The sequence below is a fragment of the Sorex fumeus genome, unplaced genomic scaffold (genome assembly GCF_029834395.1).
Source record: "Sorex fumeus unplaced genomic scaffold, SorFum_2.1 ptg000077l, whole genome shotgun sequence".
In the NCBI taxonomy this organism is placed as follows: domain Eukaryota; kingdom Metazoa; phylum Chordata; class Mammalia; order Eulipotyphla; family Soricidae; genus Sorex; species Sorex fumeus.
The window spans coordinates 6,653,237-6,674,657 of record NW_026606134.1 but is presented as its reverse complement, the minus strand read 5'-3'; the positions used below and the strand labels follow the sequence as shown (position 1 = coordinate 6,674,657).

Below are 21,421 nucleotides of genomic sequence, written 5' to 3'. Positions count from 1 at the left end.
ATTCTTTGGGTAGTAAATCAGTTCTCATATTCCCTCATAGATTTAAACATAATGAACTAACTTACTCTTGATATAGCTGGGGTATATATATACATATATATGAGGAACCTTACCTTTTTTTCCCCTCTCCTTTTAGGATTCTGAGTAACAATAAGATATCTGAGTTGAAGAATGGCTCGTTTTCTGGATTAAATCTCCTTGAAAGATTGTGAGTATTATTTATTAGAATCTCTTTTTGTTTGTTTGCTTGTTTGTTTTCATGGAGGGGATGCATTTGGGCCATACTAGTGGTATTCAGAGACTCCTCCTGGCTCTGTGCTTGGGGCAATCACTCCTGACAGTGTCTGGGGAACTGTGTAGTGCCAGGCACCCAAATGGAGCCAGTTGCATGCAAGGATGTTGCGTTAACCCCTGTACTCTATCTCTCTGGCTCCTTTTTTTTTTAAATTTTTTAAAGTGCATTTTCATTGTAAATTTGTTTCTAAACTTCTACCTTGCAAGAATAAAAATTGAGTTTTCCTAACATCTTACTGTGAACATTTTCAGGAATTGAAAACCAAACCAAACAATAAAACAGTTAAAGTGAGGGTTGCCAAACTTCCTGTCAAGAGCCAGATAATAAATAATTTAGGCTTTGTGGACCATGTGTGATGCAGTGACTCACTCCCGCCATTGTGTGAAAGCAGCAGACGGCAGTGAAACATGCTCACTGGATGATTTGCCAACCGCTGGCCCTTTTGAAATTCTGTCATAAAATGTGTATGTCTTATTTGGGAGTCAAGTGCACCTACATTTAAAAAAAAGAAAAAAACCTGCCAAAAGGGGAACTTTTTGATAAATGGATATTTATAATTTTATTTAGATACTGTTGAGATAATTTTCTTTAGCAATTTGGCCTGATTGCTCTTATGAGCAGATGTGCTGCAAGTAGCACACATTGTCTGGTTGAATTTTAGTGGGTGTTATATTTGCTTATATTCTGTGTGCAATTTGGTACCCTGGTTCCAAGTTCCCCTATGACTTAGTGCATTTAGGAAAACGTTTTTGCGTACGTCAGGAGGCCAGACAGTGACTGGCTCCATTTCTGTTGGCTGTCCCACCTACTTTCTTGTTTTAGTTCTCTTTGCTACACTTTCTCTGCTTGGGTGGGGTGGCGCTTTCCTTGATCATTTCCTGCCAGCTTCTCTCACTGGGTTTCCCGAGGAGTCTCAGCTCCATCACTGACGTGCTCCCGAGGTGTGCTCAGCAACTGGAAGATAATTGGCAACCTCTGGTCTGTCGCTTTGCTTAGGGCCGCTGGTCTGTGGACCTGTCTGCCCAACAGGGGCAGGTCTGCAGGTGGACACAGGTTGAAGATAGCTGCTCAGGACTTGGCTCTGTGCTTTGCAGATGTCTCTTATTTATAGACCATTTATAGACCGTATACAGCAGCATATTTTTTAACATATGCATATGCGCATTGTCTACTTACAAGACAGTGTACCCATGGTATATGCACTTAGAATGATCTTGGCATAACAGTATTTTATTTAATTTATTTATTTAGTTTTCCTTTTTGGGTCACATCAGGCAATGCACAGGGGTTACTCCTGGCGTCTCTCAGGGATGCTGGGAATTGAACCTGGGTCGGCCGCGTGCAAGGCAAATGCCCTACCCACTGTGCTCTCTCTCCAGCACCCAGAATAGTGCTTTAACTTTCTTCTTCCCTTCCCTTCCCTTCCCTTCCCTTCCCTTCCCTTCCCTTCCCTTCCCTTCCCTTCCCTTCCCTTCCCTTCCCTCCCCTCCCCTCCCCTCCCCTCCCCTCCCCTCCCCTCCCCTCCCCTCCCCTCCCCTCCTTTCCTTCCTTCTTTTTTTCCCCTTTTCCATCCCTCCTTCCCTCTCTCCTGTTTTCATTCACATCTTCCTATCACATTGCCCAAGGGCCTTAGTGTCCTGTGGCAAGGTTAAGGACTGTCCTTTGTGTTCTGTGCTCATTGGCTCATGTAGGAGCATTTGAAATTCATTTCATTGAGTTGAGACTTGCTAGAACCTTTGGGTAAAGCATTTCCTCAGCACCTCTTGAAAAGATGTTTGTTCTCCTGGACTAGAGGCAGTCCCTCTGTGGCTCTGGCTGGGGCCGGCACCTGGCTGTGGAGTTGGGCCCTCCAGACACCCAAAGGTGTGCGTATGGGGGGGTGGGGTGGGGGTAGGTTGGAGTAGGGGCATAGGGGCAGGGCAGATCCTCATGCGCGCCCACCTGCAGCATGCCCCTTGCCAATAAACCTCATTGTAGTTGTCAAGCGTTCTGAGTAGGTAGCACCTTGTCAAGCGTTTTGCAGGTGTTTGGTTCCTAATAGAAGGGCTCAGTGTGTCTTTGCTGTCCCGAGGAAAGGTGGCAGGTGTTTGGAGGTTCTCTGTGACATCTGTTGGGTTTGGAAACATGGTTTCTATGGGGCATCTCAGAGTGCCGGGCTGGTCCTGCTCACGTGGAGCCTGTGGACTTGAGAGCTGATATTCTAAGCTGCTGCAGGTTGCGCCCTTTTGTACTTAATTCTTCATTTCCTTTGTCTTTGACTTTCTTCTCAGCCATCTGTTGCTGATAAGCCCCCCCCCCCCCCCCCCCCCCCCCCCCCCGTCTACGTGAGAAGCGTCTCAGGATGCCACTTGAATGCGGCTCCGCTGCTTTGCAGCCCTGGGCCCATTGGCACCTGATTCCCCGCATCTCCCCTTTTCCTCCCCTGGCCCCTTGCAGATGTGAGTGTACGCGCAGGTGTCTGGTGTGCTTGTCCAGGTGTGTGTACTGAGCTGTGTTCCTGTCCACCTTGCGGGCTCTGCATTGACACTGACACTGCAACGCCCAGTTGAGTAGGGAAAAGCCCTGCCCTGAATGGATTATCCCCTCCATGGTCCCTGGGGCAACAACAAGTGTCAGAGGAGAGGGAAGGGCTGTGGGGGCCACCGAAGGTCACAGAGGGGCAGCAATCACTAAGGAGCCTGCCCTCCCGTGTGGGCACAGTGTGTGGGGGGGGGTGCCGAGGGAGGGGGAACGGGACATGCTGTCCCCTGTGTTCCCCGATGGACTGGCTCTCTGTGCCCACTGAATCCATCTCAGCCTTGGCCACTCATTGGGCTCAGTTCCTGCCCCCCTGTTTTGTTCTTAGAAAATTGTTGTTTTAGAGCCTTGACCCAAGAGGCCAGGGCAGGGAACTGGCCTATGTTAAGAGTGACCTCTCGCTGTTCAGTTAGGAACAGAATTCTCTAAGGTTTCATTCTCCTGCTCTGGGGAAATTTCTGCTGTGTCATCTGTAGGTTTTCTTTCAGACCTTTTCGAGTTGAGAACGTTGTGTCCGTGGATTATCCCTTCATCCGTATGTTTGTACATCCTTTCTCCTCCTCCTGGCTCCCGTCCTCCTTCCATCTTCCTCTTCGTCTGCTCCATGGTTGCCATTAGGTGGAGTGGACCTGCTTGTCCCTCATGATGTGCTCTCATTCCTGACTTTGGACTTGCTCAGCCGTCTTTGTGTTTGACTCCTCAGTGGAGAGTCAAAGTGGTGATGGCTCTTGGTTACCCTAGTATCTTGTTCCACCCAGTCCTCATCACTTAGCACTGAAGGAGCTAATGTAGAGAAAGATTCCTAGCTCCTAACTGGGGGAAGAATGTCTAGTCTTTTTTTTTTTTAACTTGGGTTGGATGGGTGGGGTGGGCACTGGTTGCCATACCTGCTGGGACTCAGGAATTATTCCTGGCAGTACTAGGGGGCTACATGTGATGCTGAGGATTGGACCAAGGTTGGCAGCATGCAGGAGGCAAGGAACCCTTGTACTATATTTCTGGCTCCTAGAAAAATCTATTCATTTTTAAATGACTACATGCTGAGTGGTGATTTATGGACCTGGGATAGTGCCTCAAGATTGAAGGTCAGCCGGAAGGCCGAGTTGACATTCTGGGAAGGGTGGTGGGGTCACCCTTAGGTGACCCTCCTCTGGATTTCCTGTCCACTGCCTGGGAATCATTTCCCTCATTGTTGAACTTATTTTCAGTAAAGGTCTCTGATATTTGGAGTTAAAAAACATCTTCCTCTAGTAACACTGTATTTTTTTTAAAGGGTTTTGCTCTTGTAACAAGAGCTATTAAACCATTTCTCCAGTTTTGTTTAGTTTAAGCCATTCTTGTGCATCTTTCCCTTTAGGTCTTAATGATCCAGCATGTTCAGATCTAGCTATTCATCTTAAAGTTAGACTTGTGTTCACCAGGGAAGCCGTGATTGGATGAGGGAAGAGAGGGTGGATTTTAAATGAGAAAATGTGACTATAAATATCTGTTGGCAAGGCCTGATTAATATGGCTGTTATTAAATATTATATAATATGTCAAGAATTTTTTATTATTAAAGTAAAAGTGTATCTTTAAATCATATTACGATGCTCAGTTATTCAGGAAAGTATTTTGTAGAAACACATGCAGTACATCATTGAGCACAGATTTATGTACTGTGTTGGCTAAATCAGTTTCTGTTGGAGATGCTGTTTAACATCCGAAAGGTTAAACATATGTTTTAAAGAAATGGAATTGACACTGTATATTTCTGTTCGTAAAGGTCTTTAGCTTATGCAATATAAGATAAAATATAAACTGATTGAATTTTTCCCTTACTCTTATCTCTGGGAAGTGCTAAGTTTGGGTTGGTGGGGAAGGAGAGATAGAGACTAATAAGTTGGACTTGAAAATTAATTATGCTTCAGGATACTTAACAGAGACAGAGGTTCGTTTTAGCCTGACTAAAGTTTAAGCACGCAGACAAATGGGAAGAACAGTATAATCATCTCCCAGGTCACCCAGTTTCCCAGACCTGTTCGTCATTACCAATTGCCGTCACCCCATCCAAATTTACTGGTGCACACTGGCTAATTACTGGGTCAGTCGCAGACTTTCTGACCCTTTGTGTCTCTCTGCAGAATGTACTTATGAATGAGGAGCAGCTGTCTTGAGATTGTCCGACTTTAACGATCCTAATGATATTTGTGGCTTTCCATAATTTACTAGGAAAATGTTCATGGTCCAGGCCAGCTAACGTCATTCTGTCTCCCAGCGGTGGTTTCCATTTGCATCCCACATTCATTTGTCTTAGTCTGTTCCGTTTGCTCTAACAAAATAACCCAAACTGGATCGGTTAGAAAAAAACCTTTTATTTGCCCTAAAAGTCAGGGGGGCTGGGATGTCTGCAATCATGGCATTGGCACATTGAGTATCTGGGAGCCTCTTCCTGGTCTGCTTATTTTTCTGCTTAGGTGATGGAGGGGGCTGGGCTCTTTGGGGTCTCCCTTCATAAGAGCATCAGTCTCACGAGGCCCACACAGGACAATCAATCCCATGTGATGGATATAGAGAAACATATGGTGGAATAATGAATGTCCAAAGACGGTGGAAACAGCTGAGGACTGGCTTTCAGGAGCAATGCATACATGCCAAAATCTTAGCCAAGAGGAAATCAAGATGCTAGATTTGGGGATCCGGCTCTCTCTTGGGGACGGGGATGTGTGCTGGTGGGTAGGGAAGGGTGGGGGCAACAAAAATGGGAGGGAAGTGTTCAGTTGGAGGAGGAGGTACTGAGAGGTGGTAAAGAGTGTGTGTGTGTGTGTGTGTGTGTGTGTGTAACCCTATCGGAACACTACTGTAAACCGCAGTGCAAAAACCTAGTCCCCCAAAGGGGGGGGAGCTTCTGTAGAGTCAGACTGGTGAATGGGGGCAAGAAGGAATAGGGGAGATTGGTGGAAGTAAGTGGATACAGGCGGTGCTCAAGGGTTGCTCCTGGCTCTGCGCTCAGGAATTACTTCTGGTGGTGTGCAGGGGACCATACGGGATACCTGGAATCGAACCCTGCTGGCCATGTGCATAGCAAGCAAGTGTCTTACCCATTGTGCTGTCGCTCCAGCTCTAATGTGGTAGGTTTTAACTGGCCCAACAGGATCAGAACTATGTGCCTTGTGTTCTGACTGAGGGGATGAGGTGGGGAAAAGAGGTTGATGGCTTTGAAATATAGTTGGAAATCTGGACTGTAACCATTTTCAGTATGGTAAAGGTAAAGGTAAAGGCCCTCCCGTTGATCATCGATTTGCTCGAGCGGGCCCGGTAACGTCTGCATTGGAGACTTTTTTGTTACTGTGTTTGGCATATCGAATACGTCACGGGGAGCTTGCCAGGCTCTGCCGTGCGGGCGAGATACTCTCGGTAGCTTGCCGGGCTCTCCGAGAGGGGCAGAGGAATCGAACTCGGGTCGGCCATGTTGGCCACTTGCAAGGCAAACGCCCTACTGCTTGCTATTGCTCCAGCCCATATATATTTTCAATATAAGTATAGATTTTATTATAGAGTTTTCAAACATGAAGGCATTTAAAAGGAACAAGCTCTAGCATCTTGATTTTTTAAAAAAAATTTTTACACAGCGGTAGGGCGTTTGCCTTGCACGCAGCCAACATGGCCGACCCAAGTTCGATTCCTCTGCCCCTCTCGGAGAGCCCGGCAAGCTATCGAGAGTATCTCGCCCACACGGCAGAGCCTGGCAAGCTCCCATGACGTATTCGATATGCCAAACACAGTAACAACAAAGTCTCCAATGGAGACGTTACTGGGCCCGCTCGAGCAAATCCATGAACAACGTGAGTGCCTTTACCTTTACCTAGTGAAACACCATGAGATACACTTGTAGACTTACAAACTTTCGTGCTTGTGTTTCAGTTATACAATGATCAAGTACTCATCACTCTACCAGTGCCCATTCTCTACCACCAATGATTCCAGTAACCCTTCCGTTTCCCCACTCCTTCCCCCCCACCCCACCCCACCCTGCCTCTGTGGTCGGGTATTCCCTTTTGCTCTCTCTTTCCTTTAAGGTGTTGTGGTTTGCAATAGAGGTCTTGAGTGGCCATCGTGTTTGGTCTATAGTCTACTTTCAGCACGTTTCTCCATCCCAAGCAGATCCTCCAAACACCCTTTACTTGGTGGTCCCTTCTCTATCTAAGCTGCTTTTTTCCCCCAGCTTGTGCTGCTGGCCTCCAAGCTATGGAGCAAACCTCCTGGTACTTATCTCAACTATTCTTGGGTATTAGTCTCCCATTTTATACTCCACAGATGAGTGTAGTCTTTTTATGTCTGTCTCTTTCTGACTCATTTCACTTAGCATGATACTTTCATGTAGAGCCACTTGTATGCAAATTTCATGACTATCTTTTTTAACAGCTGCATAGTATTTCATTGTGTAGGCATACCAGAGTTTCTCTACCAGTCATCTAATCTCGGCACTTGGGTTTTTTTTCCAGATTTTGGCTATTGTAAACAGTGCCGCAATAGCATCTTGATTTCATCTTGGCTAAGATTTTGGCTTGTTTGCATTTCATGTCTTCCCCTTGCTCTGTGGAGACGCTTACTTGGCTACTTTAGTAAATCCTCACTATAGCAATCAGAAAGCTGGACTTAAAATCTCATTTGGTCACTGTGACACCAAGACCAAATTTCATAATCTTCCTTTACTTGAATGACCTTATCTGAAACTGATTCCTCCCAGCATTGATTATGAAGTCTTAATGGATGCAGAATAAGAGACAGCACTCACTGAATTGAGTGATGTATATATTGAGGGAGTCTGGAGTTAAGAGCTGGACTAAAGGGTCTGGAGAGATAGTATAGCAGGTGGGGCCCTTGCCTTGCATGTTGCTGTCCTGGGTTTGGCCCCCAAATCCCAAACAGCCCCCTGAGCCCTGCTGGAAGTGATCCCTGATGCAGAGCCCTACGTGCACCTGAGTATTGCAGGGTGTGACCCTAAAAGCTCCTCAAAACCCCCAAACAGACAAAAAATGAGGGGGGTGGAAAGGAGTTGGATTTCAGGCATGGCTGCATCCAGGAACCCAGCATTTCTTCTCATTTCTGGTTTGCTAGCATCATCAGTTTTCTCTGTCATAGTGACTGGAGAGTTACTTATATCTGGTCTCTCATCAGAACAAAGAAAATGCTCCCTGTTCCCCTTCCTTTATCTAGTCTTAGATTTAGTTAGAGAAGAGTCATGTGTTGCAATCGCAGGTGGCAGAGTGGTCCTGTTGCAGAAGAAGATCAGGTCCTCTGGCTCTCAAAAAAGTCAAAATTTGCAAGAAACCAGATGGGGACTTGTAGGGGAGACAGTTTGTGCTTGAGGCAGAGGGGAGGTGGCATGGAAGAGTGGTCTCGCCGACTTCATGAAGGACTCTGACGAGAGGTCTGAAACTTTCTGGAAGGGGCTTTGTAACCATCCATCTCACCCAGCAACTTCCTTGTCTCTTGCCAGATGTCCATTTATGACGTGTTGTTTGCACTGGCTCCGGGCACTGCCCAGACTAGGTGTGCATGTGTGACTAATTGGCATTTGCTATGCTGGGCTCTGGTGGAGACCAAGAGCCCTGTGGAGGTGGCAGAGCTGTTCACTGCCTTCCCCATGGGAGGTTCCTGGAGCAGCCAGGAATACCAGGAGAGCACAATGGCTCGGAGTTCTCCCCACTCCGCTGGGGGAAGTTTGTAGCTACTTGGGCTGTTATCTGGCCCCGTGGCACTGTGTGTTTAATTGGCTCTGAGGAATTTGCAGGTTGGGCTTCTTGATCTGGGCGTGTGGCCACGTCCACTCTGCGTTCTTTCTCAGGCCAGTGTCATTCCTAGACAACCTTTTCTGTCTCACCTGAAATCTGGAAGCAATTCAAGGAACCCGATTCACCACTGTGTGTGGAGCAGGTCTTTGTTCAGATGTACCACTAGCTCCATCCAGAGCCCTGCCTGGTTGGGTTAGGAGGCACGAAAGGGCAGTGTGGATACTGCAACTTAAAGGAAGAAGGAAGGAGAAACGTGACCGATGGGGTTTCTTCACAGGCTGACATCAGGGCCCTGACCAGTCACCAAAGGCTCCTCAGGACGCCAGTTCTGAGGGAGTCCTGAGTAGAGCTTAGACTCAGCTGGCCTCGGGAACGTGGCCACAGATCTGCTTTGAGGCACTCTGGTAGCTGACAGCTTTCATCAGAGTCTGGGCTTGATTCTTGCACGGGGTGAGCCGAGTATCCCACTAAACTCAGAATTTTTAGTGGTAGCAAATCCTTCTGTCAGGGGTGGGCTCCAGCGCTCACAGCCCGCCCAGGGTTCAGCAGTGACACGCTGGAGACGCTGAAGCTGTGGTGGTGCTCTCAGACACCTTCGCCCTTGGAGCTTAGCTTTGAGCTGTCTGTTGTGAATCCACACTGGCTGTTTTTGTTGAACATTTAGCTGTAGAAAACTCAGTGAGGAGCAGATATCAAAACAACAACAACAACAACTCAAACACATCAATTTTACAGAGTGTATTTTTTGCAGATGGTTTAAAAATCACTCCGTATTTGCCAGCATATACTTGCAGATTCATTTTGATAGCTTCAAGGATAATGTTGTAAGGAAGAAATTGTAGAAATGATATATAGGATTATAGCCTAGTGATAACCTTGAATGTTCAGGTCAGATCTAAACTTAACTCAGTGTATCCTTTTTTTGACATATGCCTTAATTTTCGTATGATGAAAACAAATGACTTTGGAACCAGATTTCTTGAATTTGAATACTAACTCTGCTGCTTACTAGTGGGATGTTAATGGATTACCCACATTATTCTTGTTATTATTATTTTGTTTGAGCGGATGGCTGTAGTGTATATAAATATTATCTGAGTATATGTTACAGTGTTAATATACGCATAAATTTTTGTTTCTTTTCCTTTTTTTACAGGGATCTCCGAAATAATCTTATTAGTAGTATAGATCCAGGTGCCTTTTGGGGACTGTCATCGCTAAAAAGATTGTAAGTGCTGGAATTGCTTGTTTGTATGTTGACTTTTAAAAAAAATTAATTTAATTTTCATAAAGTTGTTCATAATAATCATTACATTTAGTATTCAGACACCAATCCCACCACCGTGCACCTTCCCATCACCATAAGAGACAAGTATGTGGAGACTGTTGTGGTTCATTCTGGAGCCATTGAAGTTCTTGTATAAGAGATTTCAAGCATGTATGTTAAACCCAAACAAACATGTTCTACTTTTGGTACATCAGTGGACTAGAGTATGAGAGGTATTCTGAAATTCTGAAATTTAGAATATGACTATAGAGCAGATTCCTTCCTGGGTAAAGGCCTGTGTCGCTCTCATGTTGGCCCTTGATGAGATTACATGGTGTAGGTGGTAGTTTGTAGGTGTGACTGCCAAGCTACTGGAAAACTGTGGAGCTGCAGGGAGGAGGCCCAGTCCCACCCTGAGCGAGCTTGAAGATTTCATGGTGACTTGTTCTTTTGTAAAGTAACAACATACTTGCACCGTAAACAGGCCGGCTTAAAAAGAAATAGATCTTCTAAAAATTTTTATAAGTTTCCTTAGCCAGGTTCATGACAGGAAAATAATACTGTCCATAACCGAGAAGACAATTACTTGGAGCAGTCCTATGACTTGTTAGATGCTTCCGTTCATTTTTTTCACAGTACCAGGGATTTGACCGAGGACCTCACACACCCGAAGGCTTTTGTTTTACCTATTGAACCAAACTCTTTTTTTTTTTATTAAAATTTTTTTTAGTAGTGAGACATCATGAGGTACAGTTGCAGACTTACACATTTTTGTTCTTGGGTTTCGATTATCCAATGATCAAATACCCATCCCTCCACCGGTGCCCATTTCCCACCACCACGGATCCCAGTATCCCTCCCACCCCCCATCCTCCTCCATCCCACCCTGCCTTTGTGACAGGGCATTCCCCTCTGTTCTCTCTCTCCTTTTGGGTGTTGTGGTTTGCAAAAGAAATATTGAGTGGCAATCATGTTTGGTCTATAGTCTACTTTCAGCATGCTTCTCCCATCCTGGGAATTGAGCCAAACTCTTACCCTGCTTGTGTCCCCTAATAAAGCCATTACGGATCATGAACTGGCTTGACCACCATCTATGCTTTTCATCTGTAGGTGCTTTTGAAGTTACGAGTATATTCAAGTGGTGTCTCCTGTAAATGCTGCTATCAATCAAGGCAGCCCCTTCATTTTGGTTTCCATGAAAAGTTTGGCCATTTTCATGAATATTTGTTGATTTTTTAAAATTTTTTAAATTAAATTTTTTTATAGAGTCATTCACAATAATTTACTACATTCAGTATCTCAACACCAATCTCACCACCATTATACCTTCCCACAACCATTATTTTGAATTTTCCCACCACCACCCAAGTCTGCCCCAAAGGCAGATCTTAAATAATTTATTTTTTATTGCTTGTTATGAATAATCCTATAAAAATGATCCCAAAAGTTCCCTTAGAGGAAAGTGTGTGAAGATTGTTGTATCTCACCCTGGAGACATTTAGCTCATATATAAGAGATTACTAACATGTTGTTACAGGTTGGGCCTTGTGTGCTAATATATATATATATATATATTTTTTTTTTTTTTGATCAAGATTGCTTGCCTTCTTCTTTATGTCCCATCCTGGTACATCGGTGGCTTAGAGTATAAGATGTTGCTCCAGGAATTATAAAATTTTAAATAGGGTGATAAAGCTGGGGTTAAAATTTTAACTGAATGGTGACTTTGGGGGCATCTCTGCAGCTTGTGGCTCTTTTCCAAGATTTATTTGTTAGTCTCTGGGACATGGCCATTAATGAGTTTATATGGCACCAGCGGCTGTTACTGGGCATGACTGCCAGACTCCTGGAAGCACAGGGAGATGGTGGGAGGTCACTCACTCCCAACTCAGTGAGAGTCTGGAGATTTCAGTCCCAAATCCGTATACCTGGGTTTTTCAGCAGATTCATTCTCATGTGTGAGGCTCATTCTGAGTGTGTGGAGATTTACTGTGAGCATGGTGGCGATTAGATTCTGGAGGTTTTCAGCTGCTGGGGCTCTGTTGGGGCGGGTGCTGGCCTCACCTGTCTCTCTCTGTGGCACCCTGGGTGAGACTCAGCATGGCGTGGGGTCTGGAGGCATCTCGTTTTCATGGATTGTTATCATAAAGCCTCCAGCTGGCTTTGGAAACTAGGCAAGTCCTCTGCTTGCCAGTTGGTTCCAGTGCATGATTGCAGTGTGACTATGTTCCCGTTTGAGAAATCATGTTCCACTCACTCCCTGTGCATCTTCTCACCAGCCCTGATCCCTTCTCAAGACATTTAGTGCATGTTCATTCCTTCCTGTCTCCTGACCTCTAAAAAAATAAAAAAATTCACAGACCCAGGTCTGGAAAGTTCTCTCAAGGAACTACAGTGCATGTTTTGCATGGGGGAACCCCCAGTTTGGTCCTTTGTATTTCTGCGTCTGCATGATGCCTTCATTTCTCTTCTCCAAAGAGCTCAGGATTTGTATGTGGTCTTCCTGCCTTTGGGGAACTTCTGGGATAGGTCATCTCATCTCAAGTTTTATTCTTTCCTAGAATTATATTAACAGGACCGCCTTCTCCTCTTCCCCACCCCGCCTCCATGCCCCTCCTTTCTCTGCCTTTAATGGTTTCATAGGCGAGTCAATAGATAATGTAAACACATCCTAAGTCATTGTGAGACTTATTGTTTCTGTATTTGGCATATCGAATACATCACGGGTAGCTTGCCAGGCTTTGCCATGTGGGTGAGATACTCTTGTTAGCTTGCCAGGCTCTCTAAGAGGGGCGGAGGAATTGAACCCGGGTCTGCCAGGTTGGCCACGTGCAAGGCAAACGGCCTACCCAGTGGGCTGGAGCGATAGCACAGCAGGTAGGGCATTTGCCTTGCGCACAGCCAGCCCAGCCGAGCTGGGTTCGATTCCTCCGCCCTTCTCGGAGAGCTCGGCAAGCTACCGAGAGTATCTCGCCCTCATGGCAAAGCCTGGCAAGCTCCCCGTGACGTATTCGATATGCAAAACACAGTAACAACAAACCTCACAATGGAGACAATACTGGGCCCGCCCAAGCAAATCAATGAACAACGGGAAGACAGTGACAGTGGTCTTGTTTCTGCTCCTCTGCGTGAAAGTGAGGAAAACAGAGTTCAAGCCTAAGTCATGCTCATGAGCCATGGCAGATAGAATGATGATGATCTGAAGAACACCTTGTGGAGGGGAGCGCTGTCTTTTGAGCAACCCAGCCTTGCAGTTTGATCTTACTCCTGAGGGATGCACTCCAGGTATACTGAGAAGTGGGACATCCCGAGTGGAAAGGATCACAGGTGGACGACCCGGTCTCAGTCGTTTAGTGCAGCAAAAGGAGAGGGAGGATCGGCCTGGGGTCCTCCACCATTTGCTTTCACAGCAGACCATGGCAGATTCGTTTCTTTGGGGGTGGGGTGGGTGGGAGGCACTCACTCCTGGGTGGTGCACAGGGAGCCCCAGAAGTGACTCCTGGTGATTCTCAATCACCTGGACCTATGGTTCACTTAAGGAACCTGGGATTGTGGAACTGCTTAGGGCTCTCAGATCTCCGGTTTCCTATCACCCCAGAGGTACTCTGGGACCTCTAGACCTACTGGGGAGGCTGCGTGCAGAGCTTATGCCTTCAACCCTGTCTTAGTGCTCTGAACCCACCCTCCCCCCCCCCCCCCCCCCCCCACACACACACACACACACTCGTCCTTTTTTGCTTGTGTTAGGTGCTGGGCATTGAGCTGGCTCTCTCTGCCAGAAAACCATGTGCTCCAGCCTGTTGTCTCCTGATCTCAAAATCTGTTTCTTGGTGGGGTAAAAACAGAACTTGGTGAATGTGAGTTGATGGCAGATTTCTATGTCAAAGGATTTCTGTTGGACTCAGGTGAAGTCCAACAGGAGGGCAGAGAAAGCCCCCTTGGGGTTGGCATCAGGGCTAGTGTTGCTTTTTTTTTTTTAATGTTTTGGAGGGGAACTTCTTAGGGGACCACTCCTGTGGTTCTTGGTACTTAATTGACAGCTCTAGGTGCTTTTGTGCCAGGCAGGGCCTGAGTTTGTGTGCTCTTCAGGTTCTGGGGTGTTGGGGGTCATGAAAGCCACAACAGTGGTGCTCAGGGGTCTCCGGGGTCACAGGCCATTGGGTGTGAATGACTCTTGGGTTCTTGTGTGCGGAAACTGGACGGGGGTCTCAGCCATGTGGCACATTGAAGCCAGACACACTCCCACTCCCCAGCCTCTCCCCCGCCACTCCCTTTTCTCGTTCCCCTTGCTCTTCCTCTCACTCTTTCTCTTCCTCCTTTCTCTCTGGATAGATCAGCACATTTCTCTTACTTCTTTCCTTAAGGTTTTTAATTGTCACACCCAGGGCCTCTTCCTGAGCCATCCTTTGGGGGACTTGGGGACCTGCAGTGTTGGGCTGACTGCAGGGCTCTCATGCACAGCCTTCAAACTGGCCCCTCAAACTCTCTCCCCTCCTTGCCTTACATATTACTTGTATGACTAAGCTAATGGTTTGCTCTTAATTTAGATATTTGGAGGTTGAAAATGACCTTCCATCTTAATATTTTGTGCACTAGTCTATTATTTAAAGCCTACTCCTTTTACCAAGGGATGGAGCTCAGTGATAAGCACATGCTTTGCAATTTTGAAACCCTGACACCAAACCAACAAATCTGGTAATTTTTAGTAAGTCCCTCCCTCCCTCCCTCCCTCCCTCCTCCCTTCTCTCCTTCCTTCCCTCCCTTCCCGGTTCTGATTGTGGAAGATTGAGTAGTGTGAGTCTGATGATTCTCCTTCTTGTAAAATGATCACCAGTTTAGCCAGACATTAGAAAGGGCATCTTGTGAGTGGTCTTTGTTGTGAGTGCTGGTGGTTCATTGTTTCTTTCTCTGTATGTGTCAAGGGCTGGGGAGATTGAAAGAAGCATACTGTTACTAGAAAACAGTTCCATCAGGATGCTTTAAGATACTGCGGGATAGTTCTCTGCAATAAATAATTTCTCAAGTACTTGTTACCCAAAATAAGTTCTGCACATTAGCATTTAATTCCTAATATTCTACCAGCCATTGCCTTAGTACTTTTTCTTTGCATTATACATTCAGTAGTCTCTTGTGTTTCTTGCCTAGGAAGGTAATTGCCATTTATAATGTTCTTCCTACCAGAAAAATACATTCTTAATTCCAAATAGCTGACTTGTAATTGAACTTACCATATACAGTTTGCAGGCTGAGAGAGTCCTAGATGTAAACTCAATGAGATATAAACATATTCTGCAATCGTAATGTTTGCTAGTTGCTTCCAGATGCAGAAAATGTTACTCACGGGACCTTTATATCATTTATTTCTATTGTGCATCTCACTTGATAACCATGTAAAGTGTTTTTATACATGTCCCATGCCTTTGCCTTTATTTTATAGAAAATTTGAATCAGGGAAAATTAAGTGACTTTCTGAAGGATAAACAGAAGTAGGTAAACTGTGGACTATTTAGTCTTTCTTGCTTTATCAACAAATTCAAACTGAATCTTAAACCAAATGAAAACCCGTCATCAATACCCAAACACCCTTTTAGATAGGTAAAGCTGTAATGAAATTATTTCCCAGAGAATCAATGGTAATTACACCACTTAACATTCGAAGTTGAGACAAGATAATGAATAGAACCCAGAAATGCTTGTTTAAGCAACATTTCACAAGCTAATGCCTAATTTTCCTAAGTAGTAAAACCTAGAAATAAAAGAGAAATCAGCTGGAATTAAAAAAAAACCCTCATGATTGAAAACTTAGTTGGAATGGTAAAGCGCAGATAAAAATTTGTCTTTAAATCTGTATGGTATGTAAAAGCTTTCATCAAAAGTTGTCAGAGAAAGGGCACTGCAGGGCCAGATCGGTTGTAAGACTCTATATTTTGGAGTCTCACCTAAGGCCTGGTACTCAATTCCTGGAACAAAATAAAATAAAACATGATAAAATGACATGAAATGTCAACTGTGAAATATTAGAACACCAGGATTACCTGAGTAGCTTTTGAAATACTAGAGGGTGGGTGAGTACCTGATTCAATTCCACATCCTTATTATTTCTAGGCAGGTTGACACATTTCCTGCCACTCTCAAGTATATAATTTACAATCCAACAGTTTTAGTTGAGAACTGTTGATACTGATTATTTCTCTCGGGAGTAATTTAGTGAGCATCAGAATGTATTCCTCTCCATTGCAGAGAGTAATGTGAACAGTGAAGGAAAGGGAATATGACTACTATGGAAGTTTCTTTAGCCTGTTTGTAATCCATTTTTATTTTATTTATTTCCTGGGAGCCATACATGGAGATGCTCAGGATGTGCTTCTCACTCTGTGCTCAGGAATCACTCCTGTCAGTGCTCAGGGCACCGTATGTGGTGTTGGGGATTAAAGCCGGTTGAATGTAGGCAAGGCAAGCTCTGTATCTGTTGCATATAGCTCCAGCGCCTCCCTCTAATCCAGTTTTAAATTTTGGAGGCTTCCGAGTGTTACTTAAGGGCTCTCGGGAGTAATTTCGTGAGCATCAGAATGTATTTCTATCCATTGCAGAGAGTAATAAGAGTGTTATTTACATGAGACTCCAAAATATGGAGTCTTACAACCAATCTGGCTCTGCGTGCCCTTTCTCTGACAACTTCTGATGAAAGCTAATTTTACATGCAATACAGATTTTAAGACAAATTTTTATCTGTGCTTTACCGTTGCAACTAAGTTTTCAATCACGAGGATTTTTTTTTTATTCCAGCTGATTTCCCTTTTATTTCTAGGTTTTACTACTTAGGAAAATTAGGCATTAGTTTGTGAAATGTTGCCTAAACAAGAATCAGGTACTCACCCACCCTCTGGTATTTAAGGGCTAATGTGTCTGAACAGTTAAGTCTTTTTTTTTTTGTAATTTTTTAAATTTTTATTTTTATTAAATCACTGTGAGATACAGTTACAAAGCTGTTCATGGTAAGGTTTCAGTCATAAGTGTTCCAATTCCCATTTCTTCACCAGTGTACATTTTCCACCACCAATGTTCCCAGTTTCCCTGTATGGTAGGCGCTCTCTCTCTCTCTCTCTCTCTCTCTCTCTCTCTCTCTCTCTCTCTCTCTCCCTCCCCCCCCCACTTCGCCCCTCCCCCCCTTCTTCCTTTCTCTCCCCCTCTCCCCTCTCTTCCTTCTCTCCCCCTCCCCACCTTGATGGGCATTATGGTCTGCAGTAGAGGTTATCATGTTTGTTCCTTTCCCTACTGTCAGCACTCAGTCCTTACCCAGTGATCATTTCCCACTGTCATTGTCATAGTTTGGACAGTTCAGTCTGAGGCCTTAGGATGTGGCACTGCTCAGGGGCTGTGGTGGCCAGACCACGAGGACCACCCTGGAAGTGTGTGGGGGTGCACCAGGACTCCATCCACCCATGCTTGGGCCTTCTGGGGGCCCCCTCCAACCTCATTTGCTGTGGAATTCTTATTGGGTACCATATAACAAACAGACTGTCTTCTTGGTCTTCTCATTCTTTGCTGCAAGTTTAGAGTATGTTGAATTCTCCCAGGTCTAACAACTAACACAAGTCAAACTTCATGCTGTTTCCTTCAGGTCACGAAGGGAAGGTGGGAAAAACCCATGTTTAGTGTCAGTTACTCCCTCTGACTCGCCACCTTCACTATACAGTCAGGAATTGCAGAGATCTCTGTGGACAGTACAAGGCGGAGATCATAGTGTCTTGGTTGTGAAGCTAAGGATGAAAGATGGGCCCAAGTATTGACTGAAATGCTTCTGCAGACTAAAAGGCGGTTCCTGGATAGAGAAGAAATAATTAGAAAGTTTATGATGAGAGTATCTATAAGAAGTTAGGGCAAAACAAAAAGATGTGGGCCTTTACTTTGATTGTATAGAGTAAGTAACTTGATATAGAGCATCATGATGTGTCTGTAAAGTTAGAGCTAATTCAGTGTTTTTTGCTTGTTTTTTTTTTTTGCTCCCCCCCCCCCCCCCATACAGTCGATGAGTCGATGTGTCTGAGTATTTAAGGAGTAAAGTTAGAAATCATTATGTTTCAGATGTTCTTGGGGAAATGAAACTTTTAGCTCTTTGATAATGAGCTGTTTTACCCATTGTCTGTTAGATGTTGGCTGAGATTGGGCTCTGTTCCTAACTTCACCCGCAGAATTAACTCCGCTGACTGGGGAGGTGCTGCATCGCACAACAGAAGATCGATTGAGTCTCATTTTCACTACTTCAGTTTTATCTTGAGTCATTTTATGGAAACCAATGCTGAGAGATACAGGACACTGTAATTAAACAGCATTTAGGATGTGTGATCCAGAAGTACATGAAAGGAGGATTTTTTTTTTTTCTTCCCACAGTGCTATCCTTATCTCACCTAAAGGTGCAGAGATCTGAAAGAAGTTTTATCAGATACTTGGGCTCTTGTCTTGAATCTCAAATGTCTGAGTTCTTCATTAACCAAAATAATTAATTGGAGATGCTTTTCTCTTTTTCTCCTTAGGGATCTAACAAATAATCGAATAGGATGCCTCAATGCAGACATATTCCGAGGGCTCACCAATCTGGTTCGCCTGTAAGTACGCTTTCCTTTCCTGTTACAGTAGAAGGTGGCATTGGTCTCAGTCCTTCGGAACACTATGATCCATCAGAACTATGGTCCATGGAAAGTAGCTTTTATTACAGCCACGGAAGCACGAAGAAATAAGGAGCTGGAAATTAAATGATGGTAAAAGAATGTCATTAGAGCACAGAATATTACTATGGTGCACTGTGGCACACAGGAGACACACCTGTAGGGGTTAGAATATTATGATGTGCACTGTGTCACACAGGAGACACACCTGGAGGGGTTCAGATGATGCTTGTTTGCCTCCTGGCAATGCATCAAAAGCTTTGCTGGCCTGGGAAGATTTTTTTGTTTTGTTTTTGGGGCCACACCCAGGATGCTCAGAGATCACTCCTGACTCTGCACTTAGGAATTGCTCCTGGAAAACTCGGGACCATATGGGATGCCGGGGTATCGAACCTAGGTCGCCACTGCAAAGCAAACACCCTACCCCACTGTGCTATCTCTCTGACCCCAGGCCTGGGAAAATTTTTTTCCAAGTGATCAAACCTGAGCAGATAGTCCAGAAGATTTCAAAGAATCAGATTGGAAAGGAAAACCAGCCTGGCTGAGAGTGAAGTAATAGTTATTTCTTCTGTTTTATTCACGCTAACTTTGAAAGAGCCATGTTATGGGCATATATAGTGAGATCACTGCATCTCTCCAGGAAGGGAAGGTGTTTAATGGAATAGAGTAGAATGGAGTACTAAAGCTGAATCCGCCAGCTTTCAGTGCTTCTGATTGTAACCTTTCACTGGGGAACAGGACACGTACTGCAACTTAGTGTTTCTAAAGAAAAGATTTTTCTCATGACTTGAAATTATTAAGTCCGTTGCAGTTTTCTTTCCACCAGGCTTAGTTTTGAGGACTGGCTAAGAATTGGCAAAATGAGGCATTTATGACAGAGAAATCATTATAATTGGGGGTGGCTATGACTCAGGTAATGAAAAAGAGCCTGCAGTACACTCGAGTTGATTTTGCTTCCAGGTGATTTTATAGTTTAGTGTAGGGATTTGAGCCGTAAGCAAATGTTCTTCAGGCAACACAGCTGAAACACGACTTCCTTAGGGTACATGGCTTTTTTTTTTTTTAATGGTTTATTTTGATTCCTGCATCCTGAGAGTGAACATTTTGAAAGAGAGCAAAGGCTCCCAAACTTCGTTGACCTACTGCTGCCTTTCCAGGAAAAAAAAAATAAAAATTCCCACTCACTTTCTCCCTGAATATCTGTATTCAAGTGGACAAACAGAAAGCCCCCCCCAACAAGTTCTCTGTGCCCCTAGATTGTTACAGAGGCCCCCTCTCCCCCCAACTCTCCTTAGCCTAACCCCACCTAGCAGGGGCTAGTATGGGGAGCCTGATTTGTTTTTTGTATTTCCTCTTGTGAAAATTTACACATTGGGGATAACAGAAGGATATTTATCTGCACTGTAGCACTGTAACACTGTTCTCCTCCCGTTGTTCATCGATTTGCTCGAGCGGGCACCAGTAACGTCTTCGTTGTGAGACTTGTTGTTACTGGTTTTGGCATATCAAATAGGACACGGGGAGCTTGCCAGGCTCTGCCGTGAGGGCAGGTTACTCTCGGTAGCTTGCCAGGCTCTCCTAGAGGGACGGAGGAATCGAACTCGGGTCGGCCGCGTGCAAGGCCCTACCCACTATGCTATAGCTCCAGCCCAACATTTGTCTAGGTGAACAACATGATAAAAACACCATCGGGCTTCTACTTTGGAATTTCATTGAGATAATTTTTGTAGCTCAGGCAGTACCAGATTATTTTGACTTTGCTTTTTGGAGGGGGGGTGGGGGCATGTTGCATGGGCATTGCTCTCAGCTATGCTAGGGGGTCGACTGTGTCAGGGGTCCATGGAGCTGGGGCCAGCCGTGTGCAAGGCCAGCACGTTACCCCTGACACTCTCTCTCCCTTTCATGCCGCTCTTGTAAATGCAACATCATATTTAACAGCGAAAAGCCAAGCAAGAGCTTTCCCTCTCAGATCAGCAGCAAGGTTAGGATGCCGACTATGGCTGCTTGCATTCAGCATAGCAGTAGAAATCCTGGCAGAGAAGTTTGGCAAGATAGAGAAATGAATGTTATCCAAATTGTAATGCAGGCAGTAAACTTGTGCCGATCTGCAAATAACGTGAGATTGTGGAGAGAAAGCTCTAAAAACTTAATCAAAAACCTGTTAACGTTAATCAACGAATTCAATAGCATTGTAGGCTACAAAAATCAATATATAAGAATCCCTTGTGTTTCTTATACCAATAACAATCAGCAAGATAAATTAAGAAAAAGTGCCTTTTACAATTGCATTGAGAAAAAAATCAAGTGCCACTGCTTGATTTTTTTTTTCCTCAAAGGTATAGGATTTAGGGGCACATATGGGGTGCCCAGTTTCTTTGTGTAGTGCCCCAGTTTCCCCCCTACCCCTGCATGCTGCTCCACCGTCTCAGCACCACCAGGAGTAGCCCCTGGACACTACCAGGTATGGCCCTAATGGCCTCCCAGTGCTTTGGGGTGCCCTGGTTGACCCTGACATGGCAGAACTGGAGAAGCATCCTCAGGCCAACCCTGATGACTGTCACTGAGAGTCACCCCCGCGCTCTGTGAGCTGCTTGAGAAAACCTTCCAACCCCCAAAAGAAAATGACCTAGGAAAAGAAAATAACCAAGCAATTGAGAAATATGTGCATGAAAACAGTAAAAAATTGATGAAAGAAATCGAAGAGGATACGAATAAAATGAAAGATAATTCCCAGTCCTGCATTGGAAGAATATTATTAACATGCCCATTTTACCCAAGCATTAAACCAACTCAGTGTAACTCCAATCAAAATTCCTGTGATAACTTTCACAGAAATAGAACCAAACACTTCTACAATTGCTATGGGTCCACAAGGACTCGGCATAGCCAAAGTAGTTTTG

General features: G+C 44.8%; 1 protein-coding gene across 1 annotated transcript in view; it reads left to right on the top strand.

Moving 5' to 3' along the window:
- ADGRA3 (adhesion G protein-coupled receptor A3) overlaps positions 1-21,421 on the top strand; it is a 132,050-nt gene that overhangs the window by 41,489 nt on the left and 69,140 nt on the right. Inside the window, exons 2-4 of the mRNA XM_056130343.1 lie at positions 137-208; positions 9,745-9,816; positions 18,390-18,461. Of these exons, the coding sequence (XP_055986318.1) occupies positions 137-208; positions 9,745-9,816; positions 18,390-18,461 (216 nt within the window). The remainder of the gene's footprint in view (positions 1-136; positions 209-9,744; positions 9,817-18,389; positions 18,462-21,421) is intronic.